Below are 18,565 nucleotides of genomic sequence, written 5' to 3' on the forward strand. Positions count from 1 at the left end.
GACCGTTTTAGAAGGCACTTTTTGGACTTGAGAGCTACTTTCAAAATAACCAGCTCAACCAGATCTACCCAAATTGGGTAGAATTGGTAGTGTATAGTTTTTTACATATAACTTTGTGATGCTATACTGCCGTTTGTGCGCAACACTATTGAGAACAATTAAGTAATGCTTTGTGGGTTTGAGCTGACAGGACCTTTTTGATGTCAATCAATCAAGTGACCTTAATTCATGAGTGGCAGATGCCAAAACTATATTTGTATTATATTAAAATGTAAATTATATATATTTAGGGCCATGTCATGTTGATCTACCAGCCTTTGTAGATGGTGTGTGTGTGTGTGTGTGTGTGTGTGTGTGTGTGTGTGTATGTGCGTGTGTGTGTGTGCATGTGTGAGTGTGCACCTACCTGTGCTCTGAAGGTAATGGCCTCAGCCTGTTGGTCAGTCATGCTGGCTAACGTGTCTGTCGGCTCCTTCTCACAGGGGTCATGCAGCCCTGGACCGCCTGGACACGCACACACACACACACACACACACACACACACACACACACACACACACACACACACACACACACACGCGCACGCGCAAACACACACAAGAAGACAACTTGACAATGGGTGTTTTTCCGACGGGGTCCGTGACGCGTAAACTATTAACTCATACCGGGTAGTATCATTTTTACTAGTCGTTAATTAGGCATAGCTATTATAATTATAAAAAAGAATAAATAATAGTAATAGTTTTTTTTTTTAAACTGTGTACATTGGTGACTATAACTATAATCTAGCTGATCTTGAGGCCTACAAAAACGGGACCCTCCCCCCCTTTTTTGTTCTTCTTATCAACTAGTCAACTAGTACCAACCTTAGAGTATATATGAATAGAGAGGACACCCGAGTTCTCCTTCCATCCACTTGCATTAAGTTGCTCAAAAGCGCATGAGGCGATTTCACTCCTCCTTCCGTGTAGGAACAAAGTGCATTCTGGGATGGATTGGCCCCAAACACATGAACGCGCTGCCGTTGAACGTGCACTGACGCGCACAAACGCGAACGAGCGTGCTGCCGTCGTGAACGTGCACAATGATAGTCAATGGACCAGCGCGTTCATGTGTTTGGGGCCAGGCTGCAATACCTTCATTCGGCCACTATGTCCATTTCGCCTCAGGGTTTCCTCTGTAATCTGTAATCTGTAAAAATCGAGTTGAGGTCCTTTTTGCTGGCCCCTGTCACATAATACTCTATGGTACCAACAAGGTCGACTAGTGGATTTACTAGTCGAATAGTTGCTTAAAGCCCTAGTATGTAGTAGGCCAGTGGTTCCCAAACTTTTTCATGTCAAGGACCCCCACATTTACACCAATTAGCCCGTGGACCACCATTTGAAAAGATATGCCAGAGACCCCAATAAGATATTTTTTGTACGGCTCTAGCAGTGATTCTCAACCCGTTTATTTTCAAGGACCCCCAGTTTGACATGCATTAGTAGTCTACAGACCCCCATTTCATGTAATTTCTATCCCTGGGACCCCCGATTTATATTGTACAATCAATGCTAATTTAACTCAGAGTGATACAAATGGAACCACATTTTGGTTCCATTTGTACCCTCTCAGAGTTACAGACCCATAAGGCTCCATTTGGTTCCAAACTATCATTTTTGCTGGGGACCCCTTGGAACTTCTTCGAGAACCCCTCTTCCCAGTACCAGGATACGTGCCCGCACACCCCATAGGGTCCCCCCAGTGCCAGGATACGTGCCCGCGCACCGCGTAGGGTCCCCCCAGTGCCAGGATACGTGCCCGCGCACCGCGTATAGGGTCCCCCCAGTGCCAGGATACGTGCCCGCCGCACCCCATAGAGTGTTCCATTTGTACACTCTTTGAGTTACAGACCCATTTGGTTTCAAATTATCATTTAGCTCATGGGGACCCCCCTGGAACTCCCTCAAGGACCCCTGGGGGTCCCACTGTAAGTAGGCTATTGGTTCATACCTGGTAGCACGATGCCCGAGGCCAGGCATTCCATGACTCTGCGCAGGGCCTCACCGGCACCCAGCGGTCGGTTGCAGGTGGCGATGGCTTTCTCACAGATCAACTCCAGGGGCTAAAAAACACACACACACACACACACACACACACACACACACACACACACACACACACACACACACACACACACACACACACACACACACACAAGCAGGGATGTAGCACACATAGACATCAAATGGGGACTTCAGCCACCTGCCCTTTTTACCCGTCTGTAAAACAACTGCCCTTTCCAGACCCACGAATGCAGCATTTACTGCACGGTGAAAGAAATGCAAATGCCACTCCTTTCGTTTCGTTTCCTTTCCATGCCGTCCCGGAAGGAAGGCCGCATTGAGGAGAATGTTTTTGTTTTTCCTCCCAAAGTCTCCTGAACTTGAACATAGTATTTTGCGTTGTATACACATTTGTTTAGAAATCCATGTCGTTACACACCGCATCTCCACTATAGCTAAAGAGTGCTGGGTTGTGCCCCGAAAATAGCTGATCTACAAGCTCTCAACGCGTCGCAGTTAATATCAGAATAATGATATACAATTAACTACAATGAAAGGCATTTGAAATTAAATAAAAATGTTACTTTTCAGGATGCCAATTGAAAAATAACAAAATAATAACTCAGGATTTCAATTCAAATAATAGCAAAAATAGCTGATCTACAAGCTCTCAACGCGTCGCAGTGCAACGCGTTTTGAGCTTGTAGATCGGCTATTTTTGCTACGACCGTAATATGCAATGTGGCCCCTCTGGAGTGACTGTATAAATGTGACCAGGTTTGACTGAAAGCCTGCCATCGCACAACCTCCAGCTTTTCACCAGAGGAGAAAAACTTTTTTTTTTAAATGTTTTAATCCAAAATGAGTTAATAGCACAGGCAGACTCACATACTAGAGCATGTCTGAAATAAGTGTCAGAGCTGAAATGTAAATATTAATTAAATGCTTAGACATGTAGCTAGGTGTAATGTTACACAGAAGTGAACCTTTCACAAGCCTGTTCTCTCAACTCGCTGTTTCTCTGCAAGACATTATACTCTATAAGCCATATCTCCAAAACTGGTGGGTCAAACTGCACAAACAATATGTCAATTTGAAGCTATGATTCCCTGCTTTCACATGACATGAAAAAACGAAAATTAAAAAAAAAATACAATGGCAGTCCCTCAGTCAAATTTGGCCACACATGTTGTGCCCCTCTCCATGGTCAAAGTTGCCCACCCCTGGTAAACTATAATGCTATAGTGCACTGGCTCTCAACATGCAGTTTGGGGACCACCAGGGGGTCTAATTGGACAACCACAGGTCTGTAACCGACGATGCACGAATTGCCGCGGGTATAGCCACAGTTTGCGTGGATTTGGGTCAATCACATATAATTATGAATTAATATTGGATAAACTGCATGGTGAAATAATGCAAGAAATCAATTAATGACATCTATCTATTGGCCTATTATAAAGCTTTTAAAACGGCGTGCGTGTGTTGGTAGTATTTTGATATTACGTGATCACGTCATTTTCCGCCAGGCATGAAATTTGCCACCTATAGGCCTACTACATGTTGCCGGCAAGGGGTCCTTCAATGTCCAAACAACAACTGCCCACAGCCCTCCTATTGCGCCATTTTTTCAAGATTATTAGTGAGGACCTATTACATGAAGATAGGTTGAAAAGTGGTCCTTTAACTGCATACAGAATCTGTGTATCTGTGCATCCCTGTGGCGTGGTGGGTGAGGATAATATAAACAGGATTATATAAGATAACGGATGGATAATGAAGGTAAACACGCGGTTTCGGGTGACAAAAAAAAAATCCGCGTATACGCATGGAACCAAAACCAGCAAACCAAAACCACCAAAATGGTTTTTGAGTGGTGCAACCACTCCAAGGAACAGCTTTGTCCCCATGTCCCAACCTATATGTCCTGACCTATATGACTATGTCCCTGTGTCCGGATGTTTAGAGTACCAATAGGGGGTGCTGTTGCACCACTCGCTTCAGACTGGTCTGTTTTTTTTTAGATCTGTCGGGGTGCATTTAGACCCCTCGGGGTTGTCCCCAGGCCACACATTGAGAAACGGTGCTACAGTGCATGATTGACAACCAGGACCGGAGAGACATGGAGAAAAAAGAAAGAAAGAAGGGGGGTGGGCAAGTGAACCAATGAAACAAAAGCAGTAGTAAGACACATGGCTGACAGACTGACAGACTCACCCATCCCTTGAGAGGCTCCCAGACCGGGTGTCTATTGCACATGTCTCTGAGAATCCTGAGAACTATGACACACGACTTGAGCCCATTCACTCTGGCCTGAGAGAGAGAGAGAGAGAGAGAGAGAGAGAGAGAGAGAGAGGGGATTGATATCGAAAGGAGAGGAAAACGGAGATAGAGGAGAGAAAATAGGATGAGCATGGTTACAGAGAGAGGGGGAGGGTAGAAGCAAATCAGCCCCGGAGAATTGGATATTGTATCCGTCCACGGTCATAATTAAGTGATGATTTACGGCCTTACTTGTGTCTCTTTATAACCAACGTTTGTCTCTCGCTTCGTTGTTAAAGCATTGCGAGTCTTTATGTAGCTTTCTGTCAAAATTCCCACTATACTATGCTATACTGTCCATTGTAGATAAATGCATTGCTCTCAGTAAACGATGAAAGGAAGGTGTGGGGGGAGGGGAGTGGGGGGGGGGGGGTAGGGGGGGGGGTGGGTTGACATACATAGCAGGCAGGTTCTCATTATTAGCCAAAAAAAACTAAAATATTAAGAGAAAGTGTCACCATTGCTCTTGTAGCCTTTCGATGCGTTCGGTGCGTTTTCAACGTATGTGAGCTGCAGGCCAAAATGACGTTATATACAATAGCCTACATTTTAGCAGGTTAAATGTATGCATGTTAAATGTATGAAATACAAAGTTGTTTCATTCTAGTCTGCGACAATTGCAAAACAACATCCTTCAAATGGACTCGATTCAGCCCAAATATTATACACTAGGACATGTCAATACTGTCCACACGAGGGCCTGCGTAATTAACCACTCAAATACTGTGTTGTATTTACTGTACATTAAACCGCAAAAATAGCCGCGCTGCAAGCTCAAAATGCGACGCAAACACAACGCATCGCGAGTTTGTATAGGTCGAATATTTTCCTGCCAAATGCTTGCCTATCTTTGCAGAATGTGCCACCCTCGTGACAGAATAGGGACGCACGGTTTTAATGTGTTTAAATTAAAACCTTGAATAAAAAAAAGAAAGAAAAAAAGAAAAGTGGAACATCCCCCTTCATGTGATTTAACCCATTTTGACCTGAGATCAGATTCTAAAAATGTCTTCTACATCCTGACAGTTTTCTGAAAAAGCTATGTTTCTATGTCTATGTCGATTTTTCAAAAAATAGCTACAAGCTCGTGAGCTTGTAGATCTGCTATTTTTGCTATAGCTAAAGCATAACATAATGCTAACACCAAAAGGGGCTCCCGCCCCAAAATGGGTTAATAGTCTCTGGACTATTAAAGTGACTATATAGCACAGAAATTTGGGGCGGCTTTTAAAAAAAAATCACACGCCATGAGCTGTAATAAACGAGTTGGTTGGTTGGTTGGTTCATTCGGGGGCGTTGCGCATGCATGTCGTCAGGCTACAACGAGCATAAGGCGGCGGGCGGGGGAAGAGACAGGAAGTGTGTGCGTGAGCGCCGACCTGGAACCACTTGGCGTGTCGCAGTGCTGCCAGGGCCAACAGACATCTGTGTCTGTCCAGCACCTCCCCCTCCTCCTCCTCCTCCTCCTCCTCCTCCACCTCCTCAGACTCCACTCTCTGCGCAGCAGCACCCAACACTGCCACAAAACAACAAACCCAATGTAGAGAACGTAAAACACATACACACGCACGCACACACACACGCAGGCACACACACTGTCTTTTCCGAGTGTGTGTGTGTGTGTGTGTGTGTTTGAATAGTGTGCGCACATGTGTGTGTGTGTGTGTGTGTGTGTGTGCGCGCGCTCCTGTTGTGTGAAAGTACGCAAGCACACAAGCATTGGCGTGTGGATTGCACACGTACTTGCACACATACACGCACAAACACACACACACACACACGAATACATACATACATACTGTACATACATACTGTACATACAAGGTGCTTTTCATGCCATGAAAGCTGTTCTTTCCCTTGTAGAGAGTGGAAACTCTCTACGTTTTCACACATCTTGAGGTGACTGGATTAGACGGGAGGTGACACGCCTCAAGTCTATTGTGTGCCAAGGATGTGGTCGCAACGTAATGAACGTGATAAAAAAAAAACATAATGCCAAACGGCGCACAAGTTAACACAAAGTGACACGAGCTAGAGGCAATAATTATACAGTAGCTATTCGCTGCCGGGTGGAAGCCTTGTTGATGTCCAAAACTGTTACTTTTCAAGAAATGGAAGGGGGGGTGGGGGGGAATAACCTGTGTTCCAACGTAGGTATTTATTATTTAGTTATATCATTTATTTAGTTTTATTATTCAATACTTTTCCATGTTTAAATATTTATAAAAGCCACAGACAAATGGCAAAGTAGCGGAAATAACCGATCTACAAGCTCACAACGTGTCACGATTCCACACATTTGTGAGCTTGTAGACCGGCTATTTCCGCACGCTTTTCGGCACGACACTGGACATCCATTTACGAGAGAAAAAACAACAACGTGCGCTTAAATATGGAGAGACAATTAAGGTTTCTGGCCCCGACAGCGACGATAATTATGCGGCAACAGTTGAACACGTTGCCTTGGCATTTAATTTGGAGGCTTAACCAGTCCAGTCACTGTCAAAATATGTGGAAAAGGGAGAGAGTTTTGGGAATCACGAGGGAAGGGGACAACCTCATGGGCTTGGAGAGCGCCCCGAGACATACAACAAAGCAAATACTTAAGGAGCGTTTGGTTCGTCTTGTCCGGCACATCATGCAGGCAGGGGTGGCGGAGTGGTAGTAGTAGTTTGGAGAAGAGCTCATTTCATATAGCGCAGGACAAGCTAAACCAAACTCACCCTTGTGTATTTGTAAAAAAAAAAGGACATTATAATTTATTTTCTTTTTTATTGGTTTTTATTTTGACCCAGGCCTGCGACAGGCGAGAGACAAAATAGGGACGTTTTTTTTTTTTATAGCATTGTCTTTGGGATTACTTTAGGTGCACTTGATTTCATGGGATCACACTGACACAGGGGGCCAAGAAAATGATCCTATAGCATCCCGGCAAGGTATACCCCCATGTGAGCAAAACAATGTTGAATCAAGCGCTCCTAATGTAGGACTTGAAATGAAAAAAAGAAAAACCTTGAGATAGTTTGACCCGGTCGGTTCCCGAGACAAACACAACAAGAAAAGGGTATACAAGGCAGGGGTTCTGTTAGAGAGCATCGTGGTGGGTTGGTTGATATCAAGAGGACGGCATTCTCATGTTTTTTTTTTTATACAATTAGCGTTTGATTTATTCTCCCCCCGGGCACACCGGGGTTGGCGATGGGAGTTCACGTCACACACACAGACACACACTGAACCAATCCATTTTTTTTTGTCCCCCTCCTCATTTTTCTCTCCTTTCTTTTTTGAGCCGACCGTGAGTGCAGTCGACCAAACTCTATACGCCGGGTGTGCGGGGGGGGGGCAAGATGAATCAAGCGCAGCTGTATGTGAATGGTTGGAGTGCGGTTACATGGAGAATTCAGAGAGGGGGGTATAAGGAGCAGGACCTCATAGAACCAGTGTTGTTTTCGTCGACTAAAACTATGACAATTTATTTTTCGTCGACTACTTTTTTTCTACCGACGAAAACTAAACGGAAACGAAATGAAAACTAATTGCTACGATGACTAAAACTGAGACTAAATATAGTGACCATTTTGTCAACAGATAAAAACTAGACTAAAGGAACTAGTGGACAAGAGATCCGGTATAAGTCATTTTACACTTGGTTGCATGCTGAAAATAGCCGATCTACAAGCTGACAGCGCGATGCGTTGTGAGCTTGTAGATCGGCTATTTTCAGCAAGTGTAAAACAGTCATTACGACGGCATCAAGGCTCGCCAAAATTCACTTTAGTCGGCTAAATCAACTGTAGAGTTAGTCGACTAAAATGATATGCTATTTAGTTGACTAAAACTAGACTAAACACTAAAACATTCCAGGTGACCAAAATGTGACTAAAGCTAAATTAAAGCTATTCAAGAGACTATGACTAAAACTAAAATAAAAATGTGTCCGCCAAAAACAACACTGCCTAGAACTGACTTTAAAACTGTGTTCTTTTTTTCTTTTTTTTTCTTTTTCAAGGACCCCACATGCACTTTGAGCATGCACCTCGTCTCTAACCTCATACTGTACATACAGTAACTAACTACTACCGTTTGTTCTGCTGCGTGTATGGATCTACCTTTGATCTTTTTTTTTGGGACATGCTTTCAATTCTGTTTCTATCCTTGCTCTCCCATTCCATGTCCCCCAAACTTTCTTTTCTTCAATCCTGAAAAAAAAAAAAAAAAACTAATAACCTTTACACCTGAAAACCTGCGATTATGACAATGGAAAATAATTCTCGATTAGGCAAGGGACCCCAGGATACTGTTAAGTCAAATGTCTTTGAGTTACAGACCTGAAAGAGGTCCAAATTCGGTTCCTGAGTCCTAACTTAACGTGGGACCCCTGAAACCACCTCAAGGACCCCCTGGGGGTCCCCTTGAGAACTCACTGAAGAGACCTCTGCTTCCATGAACACACAGACAGGTGGAGGTTCTTCTTCAGCCAATACCACAAGTGAGAGAAACTCCCTCCCTCCGTCAGTAGGCATAAAGTGGAGGATGCTCAAATGTGTATGTAATGTGCATCGCTACAGCGGTGGCGGGATGGGGGACATTATTCTATCTCATATACCTCTGAGCTCATCTGGACATTCTAATGATTTAAGTGCTGTTCTCTGCCTGATTATGTCTGCCTGCATGCTGGCACAGAGAGTTATGTTTGGCTAACACGTAAGATTACTATGAATGAGCGCACGGGTGCACGCATGCACGCACGCACACGGCTACAGGGAATGAGAGGGGACAGGGTAATGGAGCAGACATTACGGCCTGTTGGCCATAACGGCCTGAATTATTTTTGCGCTAGCGGAGCAGAGCGCTCAGCCTCAGAATTCCTACTTGTAAACTGCTCCTAATACAGTTAGCAGATTCTAGGGAAGCTGAATGGCTATATCATTTACCTTAACGCGAATACATTAATTAATGTTTTCTCCTTTTTATAACCACCATTTTTTTAGAGGAGTCATTGAATTGCTGACTACAGCAGAGTGCTGCTACCGTTTTTAGCCCAAGGAGTGTTTTTGTGCAAAACTAATGCTTGGAATGGATTCATAATACTGAAAACCCCCTAGTTTGACACGTCACATGCTATTTAAAGAATGATGACATTTAGAATTGTTTGCCTTATATAGAATGTTAATGGTATGGTCACATATTATGCTAATTACTCAAATTGCTCAACGTGCAACTTTTAGCAACCAAGCTTAATCTCATCTGCTAAGCCTATAGATGCCATTTGAATCATAAAAGTGCATACTAACCAACATTTCTGGGTCTAACATGCATGGGACCTTTACCCATTTTGGACTGTAAGTCTTGGACATACACGGTACGGTCATACACTAAAAAGAACATATCGTTTTTGCTGCTGCTCCGACGGAGTTTGTCCTAAACTCGTTCAAAATCGCTACACGTGCTCTTTGGCTGGGCTGTTTATGTTGGTTTGGACAGACATGGGGGGCCTCTGTCCTTTCAATTCCAGGCCCTGCACAAATATGATTGACATCGGTCTTTAATGAGCACCATCGTTTATCATAGTAAACAATGCCAAAGTAATGTCGTCACGTGCACCATACAGACACACAGACAATGGAGGCGTGCCTCCTGGCGGGGATTTGCACTCCGCTCAGCGCAGTTTATACTGCTCTGTCTACGAGTGTGTGTGCGTGCGCTTCCGTGCTTGTGCGCGCACATGTGTGATTTATAATGGTGTATCTCATGGTGTGTCAGGGTGGCCCCAGCTGCACTTCTACTGCGTTATTACAGTCTTCCTCTCCTCTCCCCCACTTGTCCTCCAACCATCTCTCTCTCTCTCTCTCTCTGCGATTCTTTTTTTTCTTCCTCTGTATGGTAGGCCTATTGTTTTTTGCACTTCTACCGGTTAATTTGAAAACCTAGTCTTTGCCGTTTATCCTGCATTTGCATTCACTAACAGTGACACACACTCTCACCACTCGATGCAAGCAGACGCAGGCGCGCGCACGCACGCACGGTGTGGAGAAATACATTCAATAATTTATTTCATCTATAGTCTCGCATAAAAAAAGGCAACCCTTTCAAACAGATTGGTTAGAGGGAGACAATTAGAAGCCGCTATTGTTAAATCAATATATTGATCAGCTGACATCAAATAAGAGGGGCCGTATTGATCCCAACATTAGAAGGCAAAGCAGCCAGCTGCATATTGAAACATTGTGCATTTCTACAGCACACATACTGTATGTCTGTGCTACAAATGTTTGATTTGGATCTGACACCGTGTATTATCTGTATGCGATGAATGAATGCTCCAGCCACAGTTCCAAGGGGGGGGGACGGGGGGACAGGACAGAGACTCTATTGACCATTTGCAGACCGCGGCCATGTTTCCATCTGAGTTTGGAAGCACTCGTTTTGCAGTAAAGCAATGTCCTGCTGTCTCCTGCATTATGTGCTAATTATAAACAGGTGGTACGCAGGTTGAGTGATGTATAACGAGCACTTCCAAACTGCAACACACAAAGTAGCTCATAACATGTATGCAGTGGATCTTTATGAAACAAACACTTTGAGGATAGAAGAGAATAATTCAAGCTTTTGCCACAGCTGCAATGTTGGTGAGTTTGACGTTGTGTAATGCAATCACATAGGACTGTTCTTGTTTGGATGAATGGGCTGCCAATGGAAGTTGCACGTAGGTAGCCCCTTGCCGTTAACTTACATGGTAAGATGGCCGCGGTCTGCATATTGAGAATACTAGAGCCAGAAGATTGAACCATGGTTCCCACACACGCTTTTGTTTCTCAGACAACCCCTTACTGTAAGCCCTATATACTTCTCGTAAGATGAATGGCAAAACAAAGCTGTGTGTGTGTGTGTGTGTGTGTGTGGCTGCCCCTGTGTGACTAATAGTTTTGTGCTAGTTTTGAAGTCCTCGTCCCTGCACACTGCCGTGTTTTCGGACCGAAATATCGGAGTGCATTTTCGTCACAGTTATATATGCGTTTTTCGCATATATACATTATTACATAATACATTATTACATTTCGACCATTTGAAAATAGACAATCTACAAATCGTGACGCATTGTGAGCTTTTAGATCTGCTATTTTCAAGAGATGTTTATACAGTTGAAAAGTTTTCTGCATAATGGGTACTTTCTACTTTTGGTACTTTAAGTACATTTTGATGCCCAATAAATACCTTTGTACTTTCATTCAAGTACATTTTAAATTGGACTTTTACTTGAAGTATTTCTATATTAATTGCAGTATTACTACATAGTAAATGGTACATTTATATAGCGGCTTTATCCAAGGCGCTTTACATAGATTGTGCATTACACTCACCCATTCATACACCTTTTCATAGATTGTGCATTACATTCAGCCATTCACACACACACATTCACACACCGATGGCGGCGGAAACCATGCAAGGCACCAACCATCACATCAGGAGCAATTAGGGGGTTCAGAGTCTCGCTCAAGGACACTTGGACACTAACTCTGGGGGAGCCCACAGGGTTCAAACTGGGAAACTTGCGGTTCCCATCCGGCCACTCTACCACTGAGCCCTTTATACTTTTACTCTGCACGGTCCAAAACACTGCATGTTGTTTTGGACCGTATCTGTGTTGGACTTTGGCGCCCTGCATGCCCTCAAGCGGGGGAGCTCGGACCGGCAGGTTGAGAACCACACCGATTGGTCCTTGGGCTTTTGTGTGTCCAATCTGTCCAATAGAGACAGTTGCGCGCCTCACTCCGTTCCCCCACTGGCACAGCACATGAATCCTAAGAAGTCTGAGAGAGATATGAGGACCGTTTGTCACCGAGACTGCTACCTTGACCCTGTCAGGGACACAATATGACTCTATATGTGCGTGCGTACCCGCCTGCCTGCATGCGTGTGGAATTAGGAGCTACACGCTGCTCTCGGACTTGTTGTGGCACGTGGCCAATGATCTACAACGGACCCCTATACGACCGTGCCTCGTCTTCCTCTGAGCTGTGGGGGTGTCCGTCAGGTCAAATGGGCTGCCGCCGGACGGACGGACGGAGGGACGGACGGACGGCCCGGCATGCTAGTGCCTGGTTATTGATTTATCTGACCTGCTGGTCTAGCCTTCTAACCCCACCCACCCACACGCGACCAATCAGAAGCAGGCCCCACGCCGCCAGCCGCTGTGCGCTTGCAGGTTCAACCATGAGAATAGAGAGACGGCATTATAGTTAACCTGACCCGACTCTGTACTCGGACGGCACTTTCCCACCTCTATACACCAAATGCCTTTCGACCTGAAAACAGCCGATCTGCAAGCTCACACAACACACAATGCATGGCAAGCTTTGTGAGCTTGTAGGTTTTCAGCGAATGTAAACCCTCTATACGTAGTTAGTAAGCCTGACTTGGCTCTGTTGTACTTGGCCTGCTCTTTTCCCCCCTTTACACCAAATGCGCCCCCCCGAGAATAGGGATACTATAGATAGAGCGTCGCAGTCCCGCCCCCTTTCATGACGACGCCAGGCCCAGGAAATAGTTCCCAATGCATTTTTCCTATAGACATTTCAAAACGTATTAATTTAAAGAACTTATAAGCGTTGTCGTGACAAATCATGACAACAAAGACAATATTTTGGACCAAACAAATAATTACAAAGAAGAAAAAAAAAGTATTGTAACCTGCCCATTTCTTCTTCTTTCTAATTATTTGTTCAGCCCGAAAAATTGTGTTTGTTGTCATGATTTGTCACGACAAGAGTTGGCTTTGTCCGCGGCGTAAACGTCTTTAAATAAATAGTATATGAGGAAAATGAACGGGGATTTATTTTCCGGTCTCTCGAGGGGGCGGGACTGCGAGGCTCTATAGGGTTCAAGGGAACTGTAGTATTACAGATCTTAAAGGCGTAGTGAAATAAAAAATACGTTTTTCAAATTTTTAGACATACCTAACAATGGATGCCAAAAAAATTGGCAAATTCTCATTTTTGTGTGTTTTTATATCAAAAGTCCATACAAATATTATTTTAATTACTTCCTGAAAACGAAAACTTGGTCCTCATGTCTCCCTGTCACTTTGTTTACACAACGAAATTCACGTGCAGGAAGTCACAGACTTTGAGACCCTATAGCCTGGAGGGATGCAACGCTCTGATTGGTTGAGAAACTTCAGAGACAGCGTTTGAAGCTAAAACTTCAAAATAAAGTGTCCACTATTTCCGTTGCCCTACACCTTTAATCCTGGTCTGTCCTGAGTTGGCTCTAGTCTGTACTGCTCTGTTTTGAGGGGCGCTAGCCCCTCCTGTATGGTTTAATGTTTACTTTTCCTTAAACACAAGCACATTAAAGGTTTTTATTCCCATTCAAGATAACATCCAGACGGTGTATTACTCGGTTTCAACTTAATCATCACGCTAAAATATGTATCTGAAAACATTATAGGGTGGAAATAAGCCACATAACAGTAAACTGGTACAGCTAGCCAACTATCTGTCCCTAGCTACCGTCCCATCGCCTGAAGGGATGCAACACTCTGATTGGTTCAGAAACTTCAGAGCGGCGTTTCTTGTTGAAACCGTCTAAAACATCAAAATACAATGCCCACCATTTCCGTTTCCCTACACTTTTAAAAACGCCATTGAAATGGACACAGTTTAACGTTTGTTTTGTCGGATAATTACGTCATAAATATCTATATATAGCACCCCTCACTTCCCTATGGGGTGCGTGGGCACGTATCCTGGTACTGGGGGGACACTATGGGGTGCGCAGGCACGTATCCTGGTGCTGGGGGGACCCTATGGGGTGCGCAGGCACGTATCCTGGTGCTGGGGGGTATGCAAGGCATTGCCTATAGCAACCGGGCCAGTGTTTAAAAGCTGATTTTCAGCTAAACCGTTTCACGCTTGATATAATGCTTTATCTACGAGATATCTCGTAGTTGGCATACAACTAGTGTAGAGGGGAAACTTCGAGATATCTCGTAGTTGGCATGCAAAGAATTAAGTAAATTTTTCGATACTCATTGCACTTTTACTAAAGTGAAATATTTGAGTACTTTTTCCACCACTGGTAAAGAGAGGGACAGTAAGGGTGTAGTCCAGTGGTTCCCAAAGTGGGGTCCAGGGACCCCCAGGGGTCCTTGAGGGAGTTCCAGGGGGTCCCCAGCAAAAATGATAGTTTGTAACCAAGTGGGTCTGTAACTCTGAGATGGTACAAATGGAACCAAACCATTTGTGCACTCTCAGAGTTACATTAACATTGCTTTTACAATATAAATCGAGGGTCCCAGAGATAGAAATGACATTAAATGGGGGGTCCGTAGACTAATATGCATGTCAAACTGGGGGTCCTTGAAGTTAAACAGGTTGAGAATCACTGCTAGAGCCGTCAAAATATTCTCTTATGGGGAGGTCCCTGCATGGCATATATCTTTTTTTGAAATGGGGGTCCGCGGGCTCATCAGTGTCAATGTGGGGGTCCTTGGCATAATATGATAAAGTGTGGGAACCACTGGTGTAAGCAACATATACTAGACCTCTGTGTCCTTGTTATGAAGAACGACATTCTTCATTCAGCTCTAAATTAGGCAATTCAGTTCTAGTTCACAGCCATGCAAGATGGATTCACCCTATGGAGGATGTTAACACTTGAGGAGAAATGGGGGATGTGGTCGGGAAATAATATAAAACTGGAATATTACTCAATACATTTTCGATATTGAGTCATTCTTGACACTGATGTACTTACTAGCAATGTTCCTGCGGTCCCTTATTTTTTAGGAAGACATAAAAGCATCCATAATAATCCAACGTTAATATCGGCCAGGGCTGGGCGATAAAAAATAAATCACCATTTCAAACTTTTGTCTTGATCACAAATGAACGATTATAATACATGAATAGTGAATCTACAAGCCCACAACATGTCAGAGCTAGTTGCACTATTCCTGTACACCACCATTGTACAAAAAAGTTGAATACAAGCTTAACAGGTCAATCAGTCTAATCAATTGAGTACTTTTTTTTTTAAAGTTCTATTTTTTCGGGTCCATTCGTTGATTGAAAAAATAATAAGAAATTGTATTTTTAAAATGATTATTTGATTAACCTATAGTATATGAGCAAGATTATTAGTTATTGGTTCTAAATGTCAGTTTCAATATATGTTTTTCATTATTTATTTACCCAGCCCTAATATTGGGAAATAATGTCTGATGTGGTCCATATACTATGTTTGCTTGAGATACTGTAGGAATGGCCAGTGCACTGGGCCAGAGTGGCCCAACGCACACGCACTGGGCCAGAGTGGCCCAACGCACTGGGCCAGAGATGGCCCAACCCACTGGGCCAGAGTGGCCCAACGCACACGCACTGGGCCAGAGTGGCCCAACGCACACGCACTGGGCCAGAGTGGCCCAACGCACTGGGCCAGAGATGAACCAACGCACTGGGCCAGAGATGAACCAACGCACTGGGCCAGAGTGGCCCAACGCACTGGGCCAGAGATGGCCCAACGCACTGGGCCAGAGATGAACCAACGCACTGGGCCAGAGTGGCCCAACGCACACGCACTGGGCCAGAGTGGCCCAACGCACTGGGCCAGAGTGGCCCAACGCACTGGGCCAGAGATGAACCAACGCACTGGGCCAGAGTGGCCCAACGCACTGGGCCAGAGATGAACCAACGCACTGGGCCAGAGATGGCCCAATGCACTGGGCCAGAGTGGCCCAACGCACTGGGCCAGAGATGAACCAACGCACTGGGCCAGAGATGGCCCAATGCACTGGGCCAGAGTGGCCCAACGCACTGGGCCAGAGATGAACCAACGCACTGGGCCAGAGTGGCCCAACGCACTGGGCCAGAGATGAACCAACGCACTGGGCCAGAGATGGCCCAATGCACTGGGCCAGATATGAACCAACGCACTGGGCCAGAGATGGCCCAATGCACTGGGCCAGAGGGCCAGAGATGGGCCAGAGGTGCAACACACTGGGCCAGAGTGGCCCAACACACTGGACCAGAGATGGGCCAGTGGCCCAACACACTGGACAAGAGATGGGCCAGTGGCCCAACACACTGGGCCAGAGATGGGCCAGAGGCCCAATGCACTGGGCCAGAAAAGACGCAGGGAGGACAAAGTATACAACTGTACTGTTTTTTTTTATTATTTCAAAACGTCTTATACTCCAGGAACGGAGGCTCCATTGTCCCCTGTTGTTCATGTCCTACTACAGGATACAGAAATGTACTGTATACAGTAAAATCCTCAAGTGTATCAACACAATCAGTGCCGGAAGTGCAACAAAATAGAAGCTCCGGGGTGCCAGAGTTGTCTGATCGCTTTTACTCTGAAAGTGAACCGGAAACACTTTCTTAAAAAAGTTGACTTTACAAAGTGACCTCACAATCCCCGATCATCTTAATTTATTTATATACGCTCCAAAAAGCGTTCATATTTTGCGGGAGAGACGGATGAGGAGCAGAAATGAAGCGCCAGCATATCGATCCATTCATCACCATGGAGAGTGCCCTGGATTAGGAGATACGAGTCATTCTTTCCGCCGCGCTAACATGGGAGTCAATGACAAGCTAATAATTGCAGCTTGCATGTTAGCATACGGCAAGCGAAAAGCGAAATGCCAAAAAAAATTGGAAAAAAACTGAATATTCTTATCTCGCCCCGTATCTTTGAGGGTGCGCTAGGACGGCCACACACGTCGAAGGCACCTCTCGGTTCCAATCCTTATGACGTTTAGGCGCGTCCTATGTACTGAAACGGTTAATGTAACAATGTAGACGTCATCTATCCCACTAGGGAAATTTCAGCCAGTTGATTGGTGGTTGGGGGGGGGGAGGGGTCTTACTCAGGGACATAATAGCCAGATGCCAGGAATCAAACCTGGGATCTGGCCTCCGATACCAGGCTTTAATTTTCGTCGGCGCAAAAAAAATGAAAGCCAGGAGGAACTCATTTAATTGGCCGGTCTGGTCTAAAAGTGGGAGTCGACCCTTCCAGGTGGGCGTCGCTCCGAATGATGTGACACTGCGCTAGGGGGGGGGGGGGTCGGGGAGAGGAGGGGTGACTTGACAGATCGGTGAGATCCAATCAGGGCGTGCGCAAATCTCTGCCGCGACCCGCCCCTCTGGACCAGAAACCCAAACACATTAGCTCAGGGCTAGCCATTAGCCGCAGCCGCAAGGAGGAAATCTACCTAAATCGATCCTCTTCGATTTCCCAAACAATCACAGTACACAGACAATCCCTGGCTTGGATTGGGTTTTAATTCAAGTGTTTTTCTGTGCTCCGCATCGGTCGACACATCCCGTGCAAAGCATAAATTGAGTTTTAGGATATTTTTCTTTGTTTTTCTTTATATCAAAACTGAGGATTTTATTGTGTACAATACATTCCAGTGTGTGTGTGTGTGCGTGCGTGCGTGCGTGTGTTGTTGACAGAAAGGAAAAAAAAACTCACTGTATGTGCGGTGTGTAATAGTGGTGCGTTTGTTTGTCAGGCCCTCTCTCTCTCTCTGTATATATTCCTACCTCGCCCGTCCTCCAAAACCTTCTCCTCTTTCATCTCTTCCTCATTCTCCTCTGCCTCTTGCGCCTCCTCCTCCCCCTGCGCTGCCTCCTCCTCTGCCGCTGCCTCCTCCTCCTCCTCTTCCTCCTCCTCCTCCTCCTCTTCCTCATCCTCCTTCATGGCTGGTGATGTGAGAGTGATCTTTAGAGTGAGTTTGGGCTCTGTCGACGTCTGCACCAAGATGGCCGCCTCGGGCAGGGAACTTGTCACCTCGTATTTCTCCTCCGTCAGCTTCTGCCGTAAGTCAAACACACACACACACACACACACACACAAATCAGAGGTCAGAACACAGAAGCCTGGCTTTTAACCCATTCAGGCCCGACGTCGAAATTAAAAAAATGCCTCTGACAGTTTTCTGAAATACCTCATGTTTCTGTATCAGTGGTGCTCAACATTTCATGTCAAGGACCCGAAAGATTATATGCTATTGGCCGCCGACCCCCCATCTGAAAATATGTTGTTCCCCAGAAGCAAAGCACATTTTCAGGATTTTTCAAAAATAGCAGATCTACAAGCTCATAGCGCGGCACCGAGTGCCGCGCTATGAGCTTGTAGATCTGCTATTTTTCAATAGCTAAAGTATAACATATTGCTTA

At 45.1% G+C, this 18,565-nt stretch overlaps 1 protein-coding gene across 3 annotated transcripts in view; it reads right to left on the bottom strand.

Moving 5' to 3' along the window:
* LOC308310122 (spermatid perinuclear RNA-binding protein-like) overlaps positions 1-18,565 on the bottom strand; it is a 194,182-nt gene that overhangs the window by 29,453 nt on the left and 146,164 nt on the right. For all 3 annotated transcript variants that reach the window (XM_080756243.1, XM_080756244.1, XM_080756245.1), the window contains exons 6-10: positions 17,930-18,200; positions 5,750-5,886; positions 4,266-4,361; positions 1,996-2,107; positions 407-504 (exon numbers count right to left, since the gene is read on the bottom strand). In XM_080756243.1, coding sequence (XP_080612369.1) covers positions 407-504; positions 1,996-2,107; positions 4,266-4,361; positions 5,750-5,886; positions 17,930-18,200 — 714 coding nt within the window. The remainder of the gene's footprint in view (positions 1-406; positions 505-1,995; positions 2,108-4,265; positions 4,362-5,749; positions 5,887-17,929; positions 18,201-18,565) is intronic.

This window comes from Protomyctophum bolini, assembly GCF_963924005.1.
Source record: "Protomyctophum bolini genome assembly, chromosome: 22".
Taxonomy (NCBI): Eukaryota; Metazoa; Chordata; class Actinopteri; order Myctophiformes; family Myctophidae; genus Protomyctophum; species Protomyctophum bolini.